Below are 17,122 nucleotides of genomic sequence, written 5' to 3'. Positions count from 1 at the left end.
CTACTACACCACACTGGCTCTCAGGTCTTCCTTCCAGCACTCAGGGCAGCAGTAGCAGCAACCATGGAGATTCCACCTGCCTCCTTCAAAAGGACACTCACCTGAGTAAATAATTTGAGGTGATGCCTCATTGGTCTACTTCTCATGTGTTCTATGTTTTAAACGTCCCTAAGATCTCTTGATGAAGGTGCTATATCAACTTAATAAATAATAGTAACAACCGCCCTGAATTTTTTGTCCATTGAATCAGCAATTCAGCATTTCTGGAAGGGGAAATAGCATACTATTGAATGTTTGCATAGCAACATGCAGAAGAAAGTTTTGGTCATTCATGGTGAGAATATGATTTATTTATTTTGAACTTTGCTTGGTTCCTCCTTGGCAGCCAGTGCGATGATTTCAGCAGTGCTAGAACTCAGGACCCGCTGCCTTGAGGGACATCTAAGAGCAGTTGGGCAGGGAAAGGTCTCCCTTGGGAGGGGGGGGGACTCTCCCTCCTTGGAGGTTTCTAAGAACAGATCGGACGGCCATCTGCCATGGATGCTTCAGCTGAGATTCCTGCATTGCTGGGGTTGGACTGGATGACACTGGGATCCCCTCCTATCTCTCCACTCCTGAATTCTAGGAGGAGCTTCCTTGCTTCCTGCTGATGTAAAAGGATCCGGGGGGGGGGTAACCTCCTGTTAAGAAAGTGTGTGCCCAAAGAGTGGTGGAATCATGTACGACCTCAAAGCTGAAAGAATGGTGTAAAATATGAGACTGTACTCTACAAATGAAAGAAACACCCTCTAAAATGAGGCAACCAGAAAGTGAGTGTAACTTGTGTGTCTCCCGGCCAGATTGTTGCCCGCAGGAGAGGGAGACCAGGAACCACCCAAGCAGGACCGAGAGAGCCAGCCCCCCCTCCGGACAACCGGAAGGGCCAGCCCCCCCCCAGAACAGCTCTCCCAGGCCGGCTTCTTCCTCTGGCGGCAGCAGGGCTCTCTCTCCCCAGCCAGAGAGGCGGCGTCTCGCCCGCTGCGCTCCAGCCTGGGCTGCACTGCTCCTCCGCTTCCTGGCCGAGGGACCGAGGGAGATGCTCAGAGCCCAGCCAAGAGCCAAAGGCCCCCCCAAAGGGACCGAGGGAGATGCTCAGAGCCCAGCCAAGAGCCAAAGGCCCCTCCCAAAGGGACCGAGGGAGATGCTCAGAGCCCAGCCAGGAGCCACAGGCCCCCCCCAAAGGGACCGAGGGAGATGCTCAGAGCCCAGCCAGGAGCCACAGGCCCCCCCCAAAGGGACCGAGGGAGATGCTCAGAGCCCAGCCAGGAGCCAAAGGCCCCCCCCGAAAGGGACCGAGGGAGATGCTCAGAGCCCAGCCAAGAGCCAAAGGCCCCCCCAAAAGGGACCGAGGGAGATGCTCAGAGCCCTGCCAAGAGCCAAAGGCCCCCCCAAAAGGGACCGAGGGAGATGCTCAGAGCCCTGCCAAGAGCCAAAGGCCCCCCCCCAAAGGGACCGAGGGAGATGCTCAGAGCCCAGCCAAGAGCCAAAGCCCCCCCCCAAAGGGACCGAGGGAGATGCTCAGAGCCCAGCCAAGAGCCAAAGGGCCCCCAAAAAAGGGACTGAGGGAGATGCTCAGAGCCCAGCCAAGAGCCAAAGGCCCCCCCCCAAAGGGACTGAGGGAGATGCTCAGAGCCCAGCCAAGAGCCAAAGGCCCCCCCCATAGGCGGAGCCAGGAGGAAGCTGCCCCCTTAGAGCCATTCAAAATGACAGAAATTAATAGAAATCAGAGATCTGCCCTGGCTACGTGAGTGTGCAATGCAAGGGGGGGGGGCTGAGCTGGGCGGACTGTCCTTGCAAGGGTTAAAGGGAACCGAGCTGCCTTCCTAGATAGGACAGGAAGCGGGGGGGGGGCAGGTCCTCCAGAGCCAAGGCCCCTCCCTCCCCAGTCCTTCCCTGCTTCGGTGTCTCTCCTGCAAGGGCTGCCTCGCTGCCCCCTCCTGGGATCTGGTGAGTCTCCTCTCTCTCTGGGATCTGGTGAGTCTCCTCTCTCTCTGGGATCTGGTGGGGGTCCCAGGGCTGCAGCAGGGGAGGGGGCCTGATCAGGGAGGGGCCAGGTCTGCCACGCTCTCCTTCCTGCAGATCAGAGGGTCCCAAACTCATTTGGACTTCCGCCCCCCCCCCTTCAGAAAAACAATGACTCCCCGGAAATCTCCTTCTTCAAACAAAGGAGTCCCTGGGACTTTGACTCTGTGTGACGTCGCTCAGCATCACTGCACAACAGAGGGAACATGTGCATATGGTTTTCCAAAGCTGGACGAGGAGGTGGACTAGCCCCCCCCCAAAAGAAGGTGGAAAAGAGAGGCCAGGAGTAAAGAGAGGGATCCCAGCCCAGAGTCTGGCTGCTGCATTGGGGACCAGTTTCCCAGTGTCTCCCAGGGCAGCTCCCCACAGAGGCCACGGCAGCCATCCCCTCGCACCCAGAGCAGGGCATCCCAGGACCACATCCTCTCAGCCGGAAATGGGCGCTGCTACTCCCTGAGCCTCCAGGGACCTGGGCATCAGTGGCTGTGTGTGTGTTAAGCTATCTAAGAGAATAATCATAATAAATTAGCTGCCTAAATTTCAAAGGAGATGTATTTGGCCCTCAGGGGGTTGACTAGATACATTCCTGGCCCTCAGAGCAAAGAAAAAGGGACCCCACCCCAGGAGTCTGTCTGGAGAGCGGGAGAGAGTCCAAGTGCAAGAAAAGGAGACAGAAGCAGAGGCTTGACAACCATATGTCAGGAGTGCTCTGATGCTGTTTCCTGCTTAGCAGGGGGTTGGACGCGATGGCCCTTGTGGTCTCTTCCAACTCTATGATTCTATGAAGCAGGGGAGAAATGTGCCCAGAAGTGGGGGTGGGGGGAGAGCAACTCCTGAGGACCCCCAGGTGAGGACCCCCACTTGAGCCAGGCATCCATTTTCCACAAGATACAAATTATTCCCTTGTCAGTCAGTTCTGACTTCATGAGCAGGAGCAACCAGGCTGATTCATCTCCCAGAAACCCCTTCAGTTCCTCCACATTTTGCATTGCAATCTTCCTTCTAGGAGAGCTAGAGGAGTCTTCTTCTGCTTCTGCTTCTGCTTCTCCTCCTCCTCACCCTCCTCCTCCTCCTCTGTCTTTTCAAAAAGGGCTGCGGTCCAGTCTAGCCCTGGTTCCTAGCAAGACTCATCCATGCTTTTTTAGAGAAGCATTTTCTTCTCCTGACCTACAAATTATGTAACAGAACAATGTATTTGCTTTGTAGGATTTCCAGGACTTCTCATTAAGACGAAGATCAAAGGGTTCCTTCTGATCTCTTAGAAGTTTCCTGAGACCACAGATGGATGATCGAGATTCAGCTGGCCCCGAAGCAGGAAGAGGCCATGCCAACCAAACTGGGAGCAGTGGGGGATTCTGGGAAAACGCTGTGCTGAAGATCCTGGGTGAGGAGGACACCCTCCGCTCAGAGGTGCAGATCCGGCAGTTCAGTTGGTTCCGCTACCTGCAAGATAAAGGACCCCGAGAGGTTTGCAGCCAACTCCACCACTTTTGCCGTCAATGGCTGAAGCCAGAAAGGCACACGAAAGCTGAGATGCTGGACCTGGTGATCTTGGAGCAGTTCCTGGCTGTCCTTCCACCAGAGATGGAGAGCTGGGTGAGGGAGTGTGGAGCGGAGACCAGTTCCCAGGCGGTGGCCCTGGCCGAAGGTTTCCTCCTGAGTCAGGCAGAGGAGAGAAAGCAAGCAGAGAGAAAGCAGGTGAGAGAGACTTTGCTCTGGGTACTATCTTGACCAGAGCCAGGGCCTTTTCGGATGTGGCTCCGTCCTGGTGGAACGCTCTCTCACAAGAGACCAGGGCACTGCGGGATTTGACATGCGCCAGGCCTTTGTTCAGGGTTCAGTCTGATTCTTTTCTTTCAGTACAAGAATAAGCATTAAAGAGGCTTCCTAGCCCGCTCACACCTCCTTTATAAGACCAGTGGTAACAGTAGTTGGCCCTAGCAAATATTAACCACTCTCAATTTTACCAGTGGACTGCCGTCTTTCCAGATTTTAATTTGTTTTGAACTAATTTTAAGAAGTATTTTAATTAATCGATTGCCTGTTCTTATGTTCTTTGCATACTGTGTTAGATTTATGATGTTAGCCGCCGAAAGATTGGCTCCGACTAGGGAGGGTGGAGTACAAATTAAAAATTATTATTATTATTAGGGGCTCGAAAGAGGATGGAGAACATCCCATAATGCTCTCCTGATGGCCCATCCTTTTTCTGGGAAGGCATCCATGGAATGAGATCTCACACCCTTAAAGTTTTTTACTTTTCCATTTTCTTTCTGCTATTTCTTGTCCTTCATTTTCTGTTTTGAATCCTTGTTGCTCTTTCAGGAAAAGGATCATTTTGAGGAAATGGACTTGGATTCCTGTGAGGCAGAGAGGCCTCCGTTGGACACCAGAGAGAGGCCACTGGGTAAGGAGGAAGGCGGTTTTTCTCTGTTTGGAGGCATTTGGAACCAAGGGTCCAGAGGAGGGGAGATATATTTTTGCATAACTAACTTATGAAATGGGCACAAACGTCCAAATGCACTCAGCAGGTAAGGCTTTCTGAAAGGCCTATCTGTAGATAGAGATGCCCTGTTTCACCTGTGAGAGAAGCAGGCACTCCTGGCATCCTGCTTACATTTTTTCTTTTGCAGGAGACAGAATGATGCCAGCAAGACCTCCTGATCCGCCTTTTCATGGGGGCAGAAGAGAAACAGTGGCTGTGGAACCAGATCAGGTCAGGGGAAGCTGCCTTGTGGGGACAGAGGCTGAGGGATGGAGCAATGTCATGGACTGGTTGGGCACAGAGGAATGGTGGGAGGAAGCAGCCGGGGAACCAGGAAGGGAAGATGGCTCAGAGCCGAAGGAGTGGAGGTGGAGGAAGGATGAGCGGGTAGAGGGAGAAGAGGGAGAAGCCTGGGAAGAGGAGGTGTCAAAAGCTGAAGGGGAAACAGGGCTTAGTGAGCTGGGAGAGTCTGTGGTAGAATGCAGTGCAGAATCAGAGGCAGAAGAGGGAGGAGGCGAGTGGGAGGAGGGAGGTTGAGAGGCAGAGGTGAGTCAGGGGAAGGAGGAGCCACCGGGGGCTCCCTCTCCTTCTGCCAGAAGCCCCCCTCCCTGCTTGTCTCTCAGAGCCAAGAGAGGTCTAACATGGAGGAGCAAAGGCAGGCTGCACACTGGCGCACTGTTCAATCGCTTGCCAGAAACCCCAGAGAGGAGGGGGCTTGGAAAGCTGTGGGGAGCTAGGGGCCTTCTCTTTTGGCAGCTGATTTCATGGAGGAAGACCCTGTCATGGAATTCTACTCAGTATTGATCCAGGCAGAACTCCAATGCATAGTTACCAGAGTGAAAACGTAAAGACGTTGCAGGATCCCCCAAAATAGACCAGAGGCAATTGTATCATAGAATCATAGAATCATAGAGTTGGAAGAGACCACAAGGGCCATCAGGAAGTTCTTCCTAATGTTTAGGTGGAATCTTCTTTCTTGTAGTTTGGATCCATTGCTCCGTGTCCGCTTCTCTGGAGCAGCAGAAAACAACCTTTCTCCCTCCTCTATATGACATCCTTTTATATATTTGAACATGGCTATCATATCACCCCTTAACCTCCTCTTCTCCAGGCTAAACATGCCCAGCTCCCTTAGCCGTTCCTCATAAGGCATCGTTTCCAGGCCTTTGACCATTTTGGTTGCCCTCCTCTGGACACGTTCCAGTTTGTCAGTGTCCTTCTTGAACTGTGGTGCCCAGAACTGGACACAGTACTCCAGGTGAGGTCTGACCAGAGCAGAATACAGTGGCACTATTACTTCCCTTGATCTAGATGCTATACTCCTATTGATGCAGCCCAGAATTGCATTGGCTTTTTTAGCTGCCGCGTCACACTGTTGGCTCATGTCAAGTTTGTGGTCAACCAAGACTCCTAGATCCTTTTCACATGTACTGCTCTCAAGCCAGGTGTCACCCATCTTGTATTTGTGCCTCTCATTTTTTTTGCCCAAGTGCAATACTTTACATTTCTCCCTGTTAAAGTTCATCTTGTTTGTTTTGGCCCAGTTCTCTAATCTGTCAAGGTCGTTTTGAAGTGTGATCCTGTCCTCTGGGGCCACCCCTCCCAGTTTGGTGTCATCTGCAAATTTGATCAGGATGTCCTTGAGTCCATCATCCAAGTCGTTGATAAAGATGTTGAATAAGACCGGGCCCAAGACAGAACCCTGTGGCACCCCACTAGTCACTCTTCTCCAGGATGAAGAGGAACCATTGATGAGCACCCTTTGGGTTCGGTTAGTCAGCCAGTTACAAATCCACTGCGTGGTAGCATAGTCAAGACCTCATTTTACCAGCTTCTTTACAAGAATATCATGGGGCACCTTGTCAAATGCCTTGCTGAAATCAAGGTAGGCTACATCCACTGCGTTCCCTTCATCTACCAGGCTTGTAATTCTGTCAAAAAACGAGATCAGGTTTGTCTGACATGACTTATTTTTCAGAAATCCATGCTGACTATTGGTGATCACAGCATTCCTTTCTAGGTGCTCACAGACTGTTTGCTTAATGATCTGCTCCAGAATCTTCCCTGGTATTGATGTCAGACTGACTGGGCGGTAATTATTTGGGTCCTCTCTTTCCCCCTTTTTGAAAATAGGGACAACATTTGCCCTCCTCCAGTCTGCCGGGACTTCGCCTGTTCTCCAGGAATTCTCAAAGATGACTGCCAGTGGTTCTGAGATCACATCTGCCAGTTCTTTTAATACTCTTGGATGCAGTTCATCTGGCCCTGGAGACTTGAATACATCTAAACTAGCCAAGTATTCTTGTACTATCTCCTTAGTTATTCTGGGCTGTGTTTCCTCTGCTGAATCCTTTGCTCCAAATTCTTCAGGTCGGGCATTGTTTTCTTTATCGGAGAAGACTGAGGCAAAGAAGGCATTGAGGAGTTCAGCCCTTTCTGTGTCCCCTGTTAGCATTTCACCATCTTCTCCTCTGAGTGACCCCACTGTTTCTTTGTTCTTCCTTTTGCTACGAACATACCCATAAAAGCCTTTTTTTGGTGCTTTTAACCTCTCTAGCAAGCCTGAGTTCATTCTGTGCTTTAGCTTTTCTGACTTTGTGTCTACACGTGCTGGCTATTTGTTTGAATTCCTCTTTGGTGGTTTCCCCCCCTTTCCATTTTTTGTACACATCCTTTTTTAATCTTAACTCAGTTAAAAGTTCTTTAGATAGCCACCCTGGCTTCTTTAGGCACCTTCCATGTTTCCGTCTCATTGGTATTGCCTGTAGTTGTGCTTTTACTATCTCCCTCTTAACAAACTCCCAGCCATCATGAACTCCCTTTCCTTTTAGTATTACTGCCCATGGGATCTCACCCAGCATTTCATCCAGCAGAGCTTTACAGCTACTGAAGACAAATGAGCATCATGGTCCCACATCCAAAATGTTCAGGATTGGCCCTGTCCATAAGAAATCCAGTTGCAGCAGACTTAACCTAAACTTACCACAACTTATAATGTCTAAACCTTAACACTCAGTATACTATGTACAGAACACCAGAAGGAAGAGAGAGAGAAAGAGAAAGTGAAACCCAGGCTCCTTCTGGCCTCTTCTTATAGTCAGCATGACCTTGACAGAAGAGATGACAGAACCACTTTAACCCAGCTGTACTCAGCTTCTCTGAAGGAATAACCCAAACATTACAAACCTTCTGTTTGTTTTTTTTACGCAGAGAAGCTTCTGGAACCCTCTTGAACTAATTAGAATAGCAAAGAACTCTACATATCAGATCAATACTTTCTGCACTAAGAAATGCAGACTGACAATCCCCCCATTTATTAAGTGCAGAAAGTATTGATATGCAAAACACCTCTGGAAAAAGATTGCATGTACACTTTCCTTCGACAAGAATAAATCCTAGCCTTTGGTTGGTAGACCTGCAGTTCACCAGCAGACGACACAGTCTGACCAGAAGCTTCTGTGAGCAGCAGAACAACATCCTGACTCCTAAAACTAAATGTTGTCCCTCACATTAGAAAACAAAAGGCTACCTATGAAACCTGACACAGTTAAGGAAAAAACACAACTCACTCATCAAAACAGCTATCTTATAAACCTTATCATCTTATCTTAGTTGGGTTAGCTTACTAATAGTATATTAACTCTAGTCAAACATAATCCAAGACCTGAAAACCTCGCTTTATAGCAAATCTCTCCAACAGAATATTCAACAGAGCACTTCTTTACCAGACCACATCAACAAACTTTGCCCTATATCAGCTCACTTTTCAAATCTCTCCACACTAAAGAAACTTCCACCTAGACAACTAGTCCATTAATTGATTGACAGTGCAAACTGACAGACCCTCAGGGAATGAGCTGCTGTTCTCATTCGGCCTGAAACTCAGCCAAGTCTGTGAATATTGTGTTCTTGCTAAGAAAGAGTTAACTCCAGCTGTGAACTGTGGGATTTCCTGCCCAGATAACTCTGTGACACCAGCCTTCTGAATGTCGCCTGTAGGATTCATCTGTAGTTGCAGTTTTCATGGAATCCTAGAGTTGAAAGGGACCCCAAGGGTCATCAAGTCCCACCCCTGCATTGCAGGAGTCTCAGCTAGATCACCCAAGACAGATGGCCATCCAAACTAGGCTTCTTGTATTTCTATATTCATCACTGAGTGCTAAAATAGGCTTCTAAGCAGTGGACAGACGAGAACAAATAGTGTCCAGGATTCACCTAGCCAGCCCCATCTGCTGCAAAATGGGGCCTGCCCCCATCCTGTGAGGAGAACCTGAGCTCACAGGGTTAAACAGCTCAGTGTATGCATCCAGCCTTCTGTGGGGCGGAGGGATCCTGCATCACATCCAGAATCTCTTTTTCTTTGTTCTATTCTGCTTTGGCTTTTGTACGGAACAGTCATGAGTTACGATCTGTTTGATACTGGATAATTTACTGCTGTAAAAAGAAAGACTTTTAGCTTAGGAAAAACTACATGGACTCTTGATTTATGCACACTAACGACACGCACAGAAGACAGAAGGCTAAGGGCTTTGACCGCTGTGTTTTTACTCTGCTACGCTCAGAAGTCCGGGAAACAGAAGCTTGCAGGACCTTTCCCCCTGAGCAATAAATCTCACAGGTTATGGATGCAGAGTTACGCTGTAAAGACAAGCCGAGCTTTCATGTCTGAGCTGTGCTGTGTGCTGAAGAGCTGCAGAGAAGCCCAGCTCTGAGATCCTGCCTGCTGCTTTGCTGAGAGCAGAGGCAGTAGAGCTCGCTGGGTGAAGCTGCGGCGAAGCTGTGTGCTGAAGCAGGCTGGCAAGGAGGAAGCTGGAGGCCTCTCCTCAGAAGACAGCTGGCACACGTGAGTACTGAGCCCCGGGGCAGGAGATGGCAGAGCTTCAATAAACTTTTAACGTCCCCTTTGAGCGGCTCAACGGCCAGAACTGGGAAGTCTGTTCTAGAAGAGCAAGTGGATGGCTAATGGCCACAGGGCTCTGGCATTGCATACAAGCCCCATCGGCCCAGGCTGCTACTGGAGCTGCTGCAGCAGATGTGGAGGCTGCTCTGCAGAGAGCACAGCAGGTGCTGTGTATGCTGAGGGCAAGTGTGGACGCTTTGCTGTTGCCCCACCTTGAGGGTCTCAAGATGGCTCAGCCTGCTTGGCAGGCGCTGGAGAGGGTTTGTGTAACCACAGCGGGAGCCGAAGGCCATGAGGGGGTTGAGGGCCCAGTGGGAGCTGAAGGCCACGTGCCTGAAACCACAGTTGGGTGCTTTGTCTCAGTTGGGAGGCCATGTGATGAAGAGGGCCATAGAGAGCTGAGGGGCGAGCAGGCCCAGGCTGTGCACCCAAAGGTGGGGGTGCAGGGAACACACGTTTATGCGATGAAGAGGCTCGTAGACAGAGAGCCGGGGTTTGAGCTGCGGGCCCAGGCTGTCCTGCACCCAAGGGTGGGGGCTTTTGCTTCGAGATGCTGCCACAGATGCAGGTCCCCCTCCCATCTCGTGAGAGACTGCCCTGTAGAAGCTCCAGAAGGAACCAAGGTCATCTCCCATAGCAACCAACAGATAAGAGCCACCACATCTGCGTCGGCAAAGCGTGGGAAGCAGAAAACAAAGGGAACTGGCAGGGATGGCTCTAAACAAAGGCACCTAGCAGCTTCCATGGCAATAGTAAAGAGCTGTGAACAGGATGCTGTGCTGACCTTTGTAATCGATTCTGGTGCCTCCCACCACCTCGTGCCATCTAGTGGTCTTTGGCAGAACTGCACCTCTGTCAAATCAGGGAAATCTGTCTTGCAGATGGAACCAGACATCCTCTGACACAATCTGGCTCATTGTTTTGCCCTTTCTTACAGGAGTTGATAGAGGCGTTTGTAGTCCCCGGATTGTCCTGCGGTCTGTTATCCGTTGCTGATGGTTACAGAGTCTGTTTTGAGAATAGCATGTGTTTCATTTCCAGGGATGGACAACACCTGGTCAGTGTGGAATATAAAGATAGGCTGTTTGTGCTAGAAACTTCTCTTGCAGGTCCAGGTACCACCAAGGCAGCTCAAGCACAATGTGCCAACATTCCAGTCCATGATGCGTGCCACCATCTTTGGCACCAGAGTATGGGTCACATGTCCTGGGGTTATGTGAAGAAGATCCCAGAGTTCATGTGCTCAATTTCTTGGTTGCAGGGTGTGTAAGCAGGCGAAGGTGAAAAAGTGCTCCTACCCAAGGTCTGAAAGAGTGACCAGCAGTCCTTTTGAGGTGGTGCATGCAGATTTGTGTGGCCCTATGCCAGTAGCCAGTCTGGGCAGGGCCAAATATGCTCTCACTCTGACAGATGATTTTTCTAGAAATGGGTGGGTCTTCATAATCAAACACAAGAGTGAGGCTGCGCCACTGATCAGAGACTGGATTGCAGCAGTGGTACTGTTTCTTTCACCAGAAGGGAATATATCACAGGTTGACGGTTCCACAGAAAGCCCAACAGAATCGCGTTGCAGAACTTAGGAACAGAACGCTGCAGGACATATCCGCAGCTTTGCTGTCTGATGCTGGGCTTCCCTAGCACTTATGGGCTGAAGCCTGGAAAAATTCTAATTTCACGTTGAACAGGTCATTCAACTCTGTTGTGGGGGACACGCCCTATTTTCTGCTGCATGGCAAGAAGCCCAAGGTGCATTTCTTCTGTGTATTTGGCTGCAAGGCCTGGGTCCTTGTGCCAAAGGCCAAGCACAGAAAGGGTGGCCCTAGGTCCCAAAAGATGATTTTCTGTGGGTATGAGCCAGGGACCAAGGGGTGGAGATTTGCCTATCCAACAGGCAATCAGTCCAGGATTCTGCTCAGCAGCAGTGCTGAGTCCTGTGAGTAGAATGGATGGACACGCATACATAGGAACCCTGATGTTCTTTCAGAGAGTCTGCAAGACTCTGCTGATGAGGAAGAGGTAGAGGTTGAACCTCTACCTGCTGCTGAGGCACAGAGTCCTGACCCAGAGCAGGTAGAGGGAAGAACTTCTCCTAAAGCTGTGAAGCTTGAACAGAGAAGTGCTCCTTCCTCACCCACAGGTTCAGCTGAGAAGTCTAAATGGTGCAGTAAGTCAGAGGGGGAGCTCTCGGAGGCCAAGGACGTTCTAGCTGTTCCTAGTGCGTCTGAGGGGGTACCTGAAACTGGGTTGAGATGTTCAGCTCGCACATCTTACCGTCTTAAACCCACAGCAACAGGGGAACCACAGTACAAGGCTAGGCTAGTAGCCAGAGGGTTCACGCAGCAAAAGGGGCTGCATTATACTGAGGTATATGCTCCCACTTCCAGAAGTGAAACTCTGCACATGCTCTTAGCCATTGCTGCACAAAGAGGTTTTCAGGTGCATTACTTTGATGTGGATGTGGCCTGTTTGAACTCAGACCTCCAGGAGGATCTGTACATGCTACCTCCTCCAGCGTTTGAGGGCAATGAGGCAAATACTGTATGGAAGCTTCACAAGTCCATTTATGGCTTAAAGCAATCGGCCAGAAATTGAAACTTGTACCTGAATGAAGCCTTAGAGAAGCTAGGTTTCAGGAAGAGTCTTGCTGACAGCTGCCTGTACCTTAAAGGGTCAGGAGTCACAGGAAATGTTGTTGATCTTTGTTGATGACATCATTCACATCTCAGGGGCAAACAAACAGGTGCAGAAGTTTGCCAAAGAGCTTGGAAAACGGTTTCAGCTCAAGAACCTGGGTGCAGTAAGGATCTACTTAGCTGTTCAGATAGACAGGACTGAAGATGGAAGCTTCTTGCTCAGTCAGAAAGGCAAGACTGAGCAGTTGCTTGAGAAGTTCAGAATGTCTGATTGTGCAGGGGTTAGGGCACCCATGGAGACAAGCTATGTGGAAGACAGTCGGCTAGCAGAACGCGTTGAGTGCGAGAACGCCGAGCTCTTCCAGTCCGCTCTGGGTAGTCTGTTGGATCTGTCCCAATGGAGCAGGCCGGACATTGCTTTTGCTACCAATCTGCTCAGTAGGGAAGCATCAAAGCCCAGTGTAAATGCCTGGCATGGTATCAAGCGGGTGCTGCGTTACCTGCAGGATACCAAGGACTTCAGTCTCAAGCTGTCAGCTGCAGGTGAGACGGCGCTTACTTGCTGGGCAGATAGCGACGGGGCGAATCTGGATGACAGGAAGTCCGTATCTGGGATGGTAATAAAGTTTGGGGAATCTCTAGTTGGGTGGAAGTCCCGGAAGCAAAGTCTCATTGCGCTGTCCTCTACTGAGGCTGAGTTCATTGCACTGTCGGAATTGTGCAGGGAACTGGAGTTCTATAGATGCCTGGTGCAAGAGATCTATGGGGATTGTTGCCTGCCCATCACTGTTTGGGAAGACAATCAACCCTGTCTGAAGTTGGCAGAATCTGGGTAGTTGAAGGCCAGAACCAAGCATCTAGACATACGTTTCCAGAATGCGTGTCAAAGTGTCAATCCTATTGAAAGCAATCCTATCAAAACAACACAGCAATTAAGAGAAAGGAAAGAACAGAGCATTGAGCATTCTGCTGTCTCAGAGGAGGACATTTCCCTTTTTCTTTTAGGGTCCAGTCTGCTTAGAAGATGTTGCTGTTTGTTTCACGGAAGAGGAGTGGGCGTTGCTGGATCCTGACCAGAGAGCTCTGCATAAGGACGTCATGGAGGAGAATCGTGGGATCGTGGCCTCTCTTGGTAAGGCTCCCTGTGGGATCGTCTTATCTGCCTGGAAATTCAAAAAATACCTCTACGTGACAAGCCTCATACATTTCCACAGAGCTCAACAGCGCCCCCTATAACGCATGGGAACCTAACACCCCCACAATAAACCTTGAACAGCAAATTCCAGTTTTTTCTGTGAACCATCTTCCTCCAGTTCTGCCTTTTTATACCACGGTTGGGCTTGTCTGAACTGCCCAGGCATCTTAAATGTCAGCTTCAGTGTTGGTATCTGAAGAAGTGTGCATGCACACGAAAGCTCAGGCTAATAACAAACTCAGTTGGTCTCTAAGATGCTACTGGAAGGATATTTTTTTATTTAGCTTCAGAGTTGTGCGGAAAGATAAGTAGCTTCTGTCAAGTTTTCTGTTTTTGTTTTTGCTGTTGTCAGTCTTGGGTTGACCAGAGAGATGAGTGACATTGGAGATGGAGGGGATGCCATGACTGGGCCAAACAAAATCCATCCCAGAGAAGAGCCAGGCTTATTGAATCTCAGGTAGTAGTAGCAGTGATAGTAATACTAATAGTAATAGTAATTTTTATTTTTACTCTGCCCATCTGGCTGGGTTGCCCCAGCTGCTCTGGGCGGCTTCCAACACTTATATAAACCAGAAACATTAATCATAACAATCGGTCCCCATATAAAAAGTACATTAACTTTAAAATGAACAACTTACACTAGTGGCCAAAATTGTGGAAACCTTTTGGAGAAAGTGTATTTCAGAGCTTTGATACCTCATAACACCACTTTTTGGGGAGTAATAGCATAAAACTATATATCAATAGAAAGATAATTTAATGAAGAATGTAATGATTTTCTTCTGTCATGCAGGCACAGTCTCTCCATTCTTTGATCATCACTTGCTGTTGTGCACCTTTTCCTGCCTTTACCAGTCTGATTTTGGAGTGACTGAGTCTCTTATACCTCTTCAAAAATATAGACCAGCTTTGGTTAAGTTTTCCCCAATCTTCCTTCTAATTTCTTCATACCTGTAGCCTTGTTCACTTTAATAGTACGATTTTACATCTCTTTCTGGGTAACTACCAACCAAATTGATAGCAATCACATAATACACTGACAAACGTCAACCTAAGCAAGTTGCGCTTCCCTTTTCTGGTTATATGTCTATAACCTTTGATAGAATACAGATAATTGAACAAACTTTGTTGCACTACATTCTTGATTAAATTATGTTTCCATTGCTATATAATATTATTGTATTACAGTCATACCTCAGGTTACAGTCACTTAAGGTTGCGTGTTTTCGGGTTGCGCACTGAGCCGAACCTGGAATTACCAGAATGGGTTACTTCCAAGTTTCAGTGCTTTCACATGCGCAGAACCACCAAATTACGACCCACGCATGCGCAGATGCAACGCTGCAGGTTGCGAACGCTGCGGGTTGTGAACATGTCTCCCACACGGATCATGTTTGCAACCCGAGCATCCACTGTACTCCAAAAGAAGTGGTGTTATGAGCCATCAAACATCTGAAATGCACTTTTTTCTAAAAGGCTTTCACAATTTTACCACTACAGTATATCAAAGAAAGCAACATTCAACAACCCATCAGAATCTAATAAGAAATATGTTGGTTAATGACAAACCACAAAGGTAATGAACACACACCCAACTTCCTTCAGTTCTTCTTCATCTGTTCCTGAGGCTCTAATCCCTTTTTGTCTGCATTGCAGATTGTGATGAATTGGAAATTGAGAACAAAGGTGAACACGACAAAATCCCCAGAGAGGAGAAGCCATGCAAAAATTTGGAGTGTGGAGACAGCTACCCTCAGAGCTCCAATCTCACTAAGCATCAGAGAATTCATACAGGAGACAAACCCTATCAGTGTGTGGAATGTGGAAAGAGCTTTAGTCGGAGCTACTCTCTCACTTACCATCAGAGAATTCATAGAGGGGAGAAACCCTATCAGTGTGGGGAATGTGGAAAGAGCTTCAGGGAGAACTCCAATCTCACTTCCCATCAGAGAATTCATACAGGGGAGAAACCCTATCAGTGTGGGGAATGTGGAAAGAGCTTCAGGGAGAACTCCAGTCTCACTTCCCATCAGAGAATTCATACAGGGGAGAAACCCTATCAGTGTGGGGAATGTGGAAAGAGCTTCAGTCAGAATGGCAATCTCACTTGCCATCAGAGAATTCATAGAGGAGAGAAACCCTATCAGTGTCTGGAATGTGGAAAGAGCTTCAGTACAAGCTCCCATCTCACTTCCCATCAGAGAATTCACACAGGTGAGAAACCCTATCTGTGCTTCAAATGTGGGAAGAGCTTCAGTCAGAAAGAGGGTCTCACTTCCCATCAGAGAATTCATACAGGGGAGAAACCCCATCAGTGTGGGGAATGTGGAAAGAGCTTCAGGGAGAGCTCCACTCTCACTTCCCATCAAAGAATTCATACAGGGGAGAAACCCTATCAGTGTGGGGAATGTGGAAAGAGGTTCAGTACAAGCTCCCATCTCACTTCCCATCAGAGAATTCATACAGGGGAGAAACCCTATCAGTGTGGGGAATGTGGAAAGAGCTTCAGGGAGAGCTCCACTCTCACTTCCCATCAGATAATTCATACAGGGGAGAAACCCCATCAGTGTGGGGAATGTGGAAAGAGCTTCAGTAGAAGCTCCTATCTCACTTCCCATCAGAGAATTCATACAGGGGAGAAACCCTATCAGTGTGGGGAATGTGGAAAGAGCTTCAGTTGGAGCTCCCATCTCACTTACCATCAGAGAATTCATACAGGGGAGAAACCCCATCAGTGTGTGGAATGTGGAAAGAGCTTCACTAAGAGCTCCTATCTCACTTCCCATCAAAGAATTCATACAGGGGAGAAACCCTTCATTATATTGCTTTAGGAGCCAGGCTAATACGCACCTTTTTAACCAGGCCTTTGGCTGATTGACATCTAAGGCCCTTTTAAAATGTGGTGGGGAGTTGAGTTACTGATGTGTATTTTGTGTTTTTATGTTGTGTTTTTATGTTGTAACTGTCCTGAGACATGTGGGAACAGTAGTCAACTTTTAGAGGCCGAGGGGTTTTTGCCCCCCAATAGTATATTTGAGGGGGCCACCCCCCCAGTTGATAGGCATTGCCATTCCAATGCCCTTTATGCATCATGTGATTGATTGTGCAAAGCAGGCCTTACCTGGCCCCTTCCTCCAATATTTTATTCAAGTCCGCACCACTGGGTCGGGTGGTATATAAATTAAATATAGACATAAATCACCTTCCTTTGCACATGTTCCAGCTTGTCAATATCCTTATTCATTATCATTTTTAATATTTATGTGCCTTTCATCTGAAGATTTCACAACAGAAACATACAGGTTGAAAGCATGGCTTTCTCAAAAACAAGAAAAGCCAGAGAAATCTCTCCTCCCCTTTTTTTAGATGGAGTTGCAAACTTTGTTGATCAGGGAAAAGCTGTGGAAATAATGCATCTTGATTTCAGTAAGGCTTTTGACGAAGTCCCCCATAATATTTTTGCCTTTAAGCTTCTAAAATATGGGCTGAATGAGGAAACTGTTAGGTGGATTTGACTAACCAAACCCAAACAGTCCTCCTCCATGGTTCCTCATCATCCTGGGGAAAAGTGACAAGAGGGGTGCTGCAGGGTTCTGTCCTGGGCCCGTTGTTGTTCAACGTCTTTATGAACGACTTGGATGAAGGAACTGAGGGGGTGCTCATCCCATTTGCGGAGGACACCAAACGGGGAGCAGAGGCCAATGTGGCAGAAGGCAGAATGAAGCAACCAGAATGAAGCAACCAGAAGTCACCTCAACCCAATGGACTGGTGACGCCCTGCTCCTTTTCCTCTCCCCCCAAGCCATCAATAATAATAATAATAATAATAATAATAAATTTTATTTATA

At 48.5% G+C, this 17,122-nt stretch overlaps 3 protein-coding genes across 12 annotated transcripts in view; 2 read left to right on the top strand and 1 right to left on the bottom strand.

The window, feature by feature from the left end:
- Positions 1 to 17,122, bottom strand: part of LOC128412017 (zinc finger protein 420-like) — a 983,187-nt gene that overhangs the window by 587,926 nt on the left and 378,139 nt on the right. The gene's annotated exons all lie outside the window — the stretch shown is intronic.
- Positions 1,707 to 17,122, top strand: part of LOC128412014 (zinc finger protein 420-like) — a 62,523-nt gene continuing 47,107 nt past the window's right edge. The window contains exons 1-5 of one of the 5 annotated variants that reach the window (XM_053384739.1): positions 1,707 to 1,986; positions 3,277 to 3,759; positions 4,387 to 4,468; positions 4,695 to 4,777; positions 13,085 to 13,211. In XM_053384739.1, the coding sequence (XP_053240714.1) occupies positions 3,343 to 3,759; positions 4,387 to 4,468; positions 4,695 to 4,777; positions 13,085 to 13,211 (709 nt within the window). In that variant the 5' untranslated portion in view covers positions 1,707 to 1,986; positions 3,277 to 3,342. Of the gene's footprint in view, positions 2,041 to 3,267; positions 3,760 to 4,386; positions 4,469 to 4,694; positions 4,778 to 13,084; positions 13,212 to 17,122 lie in introns of all 5 variants that reach the window. The other 4 variants (XM_053384736.1, XM_053384738.1, XM_053384737.1 and 1 more) reach the window with 4 other exon arrangements.
- Positions 13,568 to 16,493, top strand: LOC128412080 (zinc finger protein 135-like). Of its 2 annotated transcripts, none has more exons than XR_008330022.1 (2): positions 13,568 to 14,186; positions 14,931 to 14,995. XR_008330022.1 is itself a non-coding variant. In XM_053384931.1 (2 exons), exons 1-2 carry the CDS (start codon positions 14,835 to 14,837, stop codon positions 16,103 to 16,105), a joined length of 1,191 nt encoding a protein of 396 aa, XP_053240906.1. In that variant the 5' UTR covers positions 14,230 to 14,834; the 3' UTR covers positions 16,106 to 16,493. The 2 variants fall into 2 exon arrangements, 1 of the variants encoding a protein (XP_053240906.1); XM_053384931.1 differs by lacking the exon at positions 13,568 to 14,186 and adding an exon at positions 14,230 to 14,850 and having other exon boundaries at positions 14,931 to 16,493.

The sequence above is a fragment of the Podarcis raffonei genome, chromosome 4 (assembly GCF_027172205.1).
Source record: "Podarcis raffonei isolate rPodRaf1 chromosome 4, rPodRaf1.pri, whole genome shotgun sequence".
NCBI classification, from domain to species: domain Eukaryota; kingdom Metazoa; phylum Chordata; class Lepidosauria; order Squamata; family Lacertidae; genus Podarcis; species Podarcis raffonei.
Note: the sequence above shows the minus strand (reverse complement) of the source record. Positions and strands in the feature narration are given on the sequence as shown.